The sequence below is a fragment of the Cynara cardunculus genome, unplaced genomic scaffold (assembly GCF_001531365.2).
Source record: "Cynara cardunculus var. scolymus isolate 2C unplaced genomic scaffold, CcrdV1 Un_Scaffold_8512, whole genome shotgun sequence".
Classification (NCBI taxonomy): Eukaryota; Viridiplantae; Streptophyta; class Magnoliopsida; order Asterales; family Asteraceae; genus Cynara; species Cynara cardunculus.
The window spans coordinates 13,423-18,141 of NW_020204254.1; the positions used below are offsets into that span (position 1 = coordinate 13,423).

Below are 4,719 nucleotides of genomic sequence, written 5' to 3' on the forward strand. Positions count from 1 at the left end.
TTCTTCGCTTCCGTCCATTCCCAATATTCCACATTCATAAAGCAAAACCATATGACATCTGACTTAGGGATTCCAATGGAGTAATGGTAGAATGCACAATGCTTAACCAAAAATGTACCATCAAAGTTGTCCACATAATACTTTGGTGTATAGTATTTGTGGTAATCTTCATGACCATAAGACTTTTTCGGTGTCAAAACAACAGAAATTCCATATCCCCTCACCTTATTGTAGCACAKATTTGGAGGCAATTCGACTTGTAAGTGATTTCCCATACTTGTATTTGTAAACCATTGTGGAATTCTATTTCCATGATATATTATATCCAAACGGTCACGACCGTAGAATTGTCTTTCTTTTCTACAGAAGATTCCACATGTGTTACTCGGGAATTCCATAAATTGAAGCAAAGAGGAAATTTGGTTTCTACAACTGTGGGAGGTTATAGATGAGTTAAGATTAGGTAGAGGGTGCGTCAGACAAACCTGGTTTTCAATTCTATGATTCCTAAATAATTTCGGACATATGTTAAGATAAATGGCTAAGTATGACTTAATATTATAACCAACTGGTCTTTGTACTTCACGCAAGGAGGTGCAATCCTCTGCAGAAAGACTACGAAGGCTAGGTGGAAGTTCTGGCAACACTTCCAGCTTCTTGCAACCAGAAAGTTGAAGATGTTGAAGATGAGAAAGTTGAGTTAAACATCCAGGCAAACTAGTAAAGTTGTTCCCATCCAAGTTTAGAGATTCTAGACATGATAAGCCTCCAATGCTATCAGGCACTTCCAATATATTGCAATGGCTAAATATTAATTCTCGTAAGAAACATAAATTCACCAATGAAGGCATTACGAGATTTTGGGGATGCTGCATCTTACTTGGTAACCTTGAAGGTTGGGAAATTGAAGTCCACCGTCTAGATCGGATCCTCTCATGTCGACCAAATTTTAATACTTGAAGGTTGTATTGAGAGAATACAAAAGAAGGAGGCTCTGTTATGGCCGTTCCATCAACAGAAAACTCCCTCAAAGTCTGGATGTTGCCGAAGAATTCCGGAAGTTTGTCCACTTTTGAGCAACCCGAGAGATCCAAAACTTCAAGAGATTCCATTTCGACTTTGCAAGGGAATCTCCTAAAACGTTTGCAACATCTCATATTTAGAACAAGCAGCCTCTTGAGCATTCCAAAAGATGGGTGCAATTTAACCAAATTCACACAACCTTCAAGACATAGCTCTTCGAGATTCGTAATCCTTGTGAAATTAGGGGTATTTGTCAGGTTACGACAATGCCTTAGCTTCATCACTTTCAACCTTCCAAAACACTAACATCAAGGACACAAAGGTAAGTKCTTAGATCATCATGTGTTAAATAGAGGAGAATTGCATGAACAAATAARTACCTTAGGTGTTGTCCATAGAGTTTTTATGTGACTGTAAGACAAGTCGATGGCAACAATGTTTTCTGGATAAAAATCTGAAGGGAACTTGAAAGGGAATCCATACCAATAAAGCAACCTTAGCTTATTCGATAAGGATTTCAACCTTCCAGAATAATTCACCTTAGAGTCCTTCCAAAAGTTTCCACGTTCTACTTCACAAATTTTTAGGATCCGTAGATTTTCCATATCTTCGAAAGCTTCACCGTGTATATGAATGTTTTTACTAGATCTTGTGAGAAAAAGGTCAAGAACTTCGACTGCTTCTATTGCCTAGATACCAGTAATAAGATTATCAGATTCTATTATAAGAACTTACATATAACTTATATGGAAAARAATAAAATATGCAGTTGCTCATACTATGTATTTACGTAGCAAAAAGAACCATATTCCACTTCTTACCTTATTTTTGCTCAATACATTAGAAACTACTGATAAATTCCATAGTCTGCTCCCGACTTCCTTTACCTCTAATTCTTCAAGTATAATTCTCCTTGCCATGCTTTGAATTAAGCAATGCATTTGAAGTGAATTATCATCTCGTKATATTGTAATAAGTGACTTGTTAACTAGTACTTCCAAATCAGCATATGCAAAGGAATTGTCTTTGCCTAGTACACTTGCCACAAAATYTTTATCTTCCCCTACGAATGAGAATGCGATGTCAAGAAAGGTCCTTCTTCGATTGAGGTCTAGCCCATCAAAACTTGGTCGCAGTTTTTGTTGTATCTCTACATCAGGATATGTTCTAAGTTCATCTAGTTCACTTTTCCACACATCCATAGGCTTGTCATACAAAAAACAACCCAAAACTTTGAGAGCCAAAGGGTGCCCTTGCAAATAGTACACAACTTGATAAGAGAGCTCTTTGATATCTTTTGGCGGATGTTTTTCCCCAAAAGCATACAAACTAAAGAGCTCATAAGCTTCATAATGTGTTAAAATTGACATGTCATAAATTTCATCGACTCTATGAGATCTTAGCAACTGTTTGTCATCACCGGTGAAAATAATAAAACTTCCTAGGAAAAACCAAACAGGTGAACCCGCTAGTGCTTCTAACTGATCGCGATGATCCACATCATCTAGAACAAGTAGGATTGGCTTCGTTGGCATCCTTTGCTTTATTACCATAATTCCTTCACTAACACTTGATATCTCTACAACTCTTGCTTTCATGATTTTACCAATAAGTTGCATTTGGACTTGAGTTAGACCTTGTTGCTTAGCGACTCCTTGGATATTTTCACAAAAGCTACATTCCTCAAAGTGGATACACATCGAGTTATAAATAGCTTTGGCWAGGGTTGTCTTTCCTATTCCACTAATACCACATATCCCTATCATGTGTACCTTATYTGACCCAACAAATCGTAACAAGTTCATTTTCTTTATGCGTGCATCCACCCCTACAAGATTCTCGCCAACATGCAAAGATTCATGAGATAATGCTTTGAAGATTTCTTCCGAGATGCTAGCAATGAATTTGGACTCAAACCTGTTGACCAGAAAGAACCCCGAATGTATAGAATTAGTTCTAATAAAGTTACTAGATTAATTTGTTAGGGAGAAAAACAGYTACTTAATGAAATTCAGAAGATATGGCCCCTTGTTAATTTGACAAGAGATATAAATCATTATAATAAAGAACAAATTTACCCATTTGCCATGTCTTGGAGATCCCATCCAGATAAGTTGGCAGCCATGAGTAAAGCTTCTTTCCATTTAGCAACCTCTGTTCTATTTGACATCTCATTGTTTGGCAAACGCTTGTGCATAGCTCCCAGTCTGTTTCCTCACCACATCAGGCTTCACGTCATAGAAGATTATTCGAACCTCATGCTTGTGCTCTCTCGCCTCCTTGCAGTCGAGAATTTTTACAAGTTCTCTCAAACACCATGACGAAGATGCATAATTTTTAGAGAAGACAACTATCAGAAACCTCGATTCTTCAATGACTTTGTCGAGATTAGGAGATATCTYTTCGCCTAGGTTGAGATCCTTATCATCTTTAAACGCATGAATTCCTTTTTGGTTAAAATGTTGGAATAGATGATCCATGAAGCTTTTACGGATATCTTCACCTCTAAAACTTACAAAGACATCATAAGTCCACCAAGGTCGTTGATCGGATGTAGTAGCCATTATCAATGATGAAAGTTGTGTTAAACACATGTAAATATCAACCAAAAAAGAGTAGCTTTGAAAGTAACATGGATGAGTAAAATAAAAATGGATTAACAGTTGGGGATTTCACAGATCAACTAAAATGAAAGAATAAACAAASATTTAGAAGAAAAGAAATGTAGAACAAGTAATGTAATGGATAACTTACAAAAGATCTGGTGTTGGATTAAGTTTGCGAGCGAAGAATATATTGAGAGCTCAAATTATATATAAAAAAAAGTGACGTGTATTGACCTCAATACATTAATTACACTTTCAGTCCCTCATCAGTTTTATCATTTATTTTGTTAAAGTATTATATAAGGAAGACTCGACTTTTAACCCCACACGTCCCCAAATTATGGAACTTTATTCAATCAAAGTAATTGGTAAAACTTTTTGGAAATTTCGTTGTCGTTTCCTTGAAACTTCCATTAAAACAATGTTGACTTAAATAAACAATTTAGCTATAAAAATATGGAACAAAATAATTACTTATAAAATTTAAAAGGAAATAGACAAAATAATACAACGTATATTATTTGTCTAAAAWTTTATTTATTAGACCTGAACCTAATTTGATCAGATATCCAATAGACCCATATTTTTTACATTTATACTACTGAAACTAAGAAGAACATCGGTTTCTACAACAAACATCTATAACTGAGTGAATATCACTATAACTGAGTGGTCCTTGTAGTTCATGTAAGGAGGTGCAACCATTTGCATCAAGATACTTAAGGTTAGATGGGAGTTCTGCAACGATTCCAGCTTATTGCAACCTACAAGTCTTAAACTTCCAAGACGAGAAAGTCGACTCAAACATCTAGCTGGGAAGCTAGTAAAGTTGTTCCCATCCAAGTTTAGATATTCTAGACATGATAAGCCTTYGATGCTATCAGACACTTCCAATATATTGCAATGGATAAAATTCAAGTTTCATGATAAAAGTAATTCTGTCAATGAAGGCATTGCCAGACTAAGTACAATAATAATCGTCATGGTTTGCATTTTGCGTTGAAGAAGGTCCCTTTCACTAACATTGTTACAAACTTCGTCAGATGTAGGTATTTTAGTCTTATTATCCACTTCTAGAATGACCATTTTT

The 4,719-nt window shown here is 35.8% G+C and overlaps 1 protein-coding gene across 1 annotated transcript; it reads right to left on the minus strand.

The window, feature by feature from the left end:
- Positions 1-498: 498 nt before the first annotated feature.
- Positions 499-3,587, minus strand: LOC112505114 (TMV resistance protein N-like). The gene is made up of 6 exons (XM_025109069.1): positions 3,286-3,587; positions 3,102-3,230; positions 1,845-2,940; positions 1,404-1,712; positions 582-1,325; positions 499-507 (listed from the first exon to the last, which is right to left on the minus strand). Exons 1-6 carry the CDS (start codon positions 3,585-3,587, stop codon positions 499-501), a joined length of 2,589 nt encoding a protein of 862 aa, XP_024964837.1.
- Positions 3,588-4,719: the final 1,132 nt, after the last annotated feature.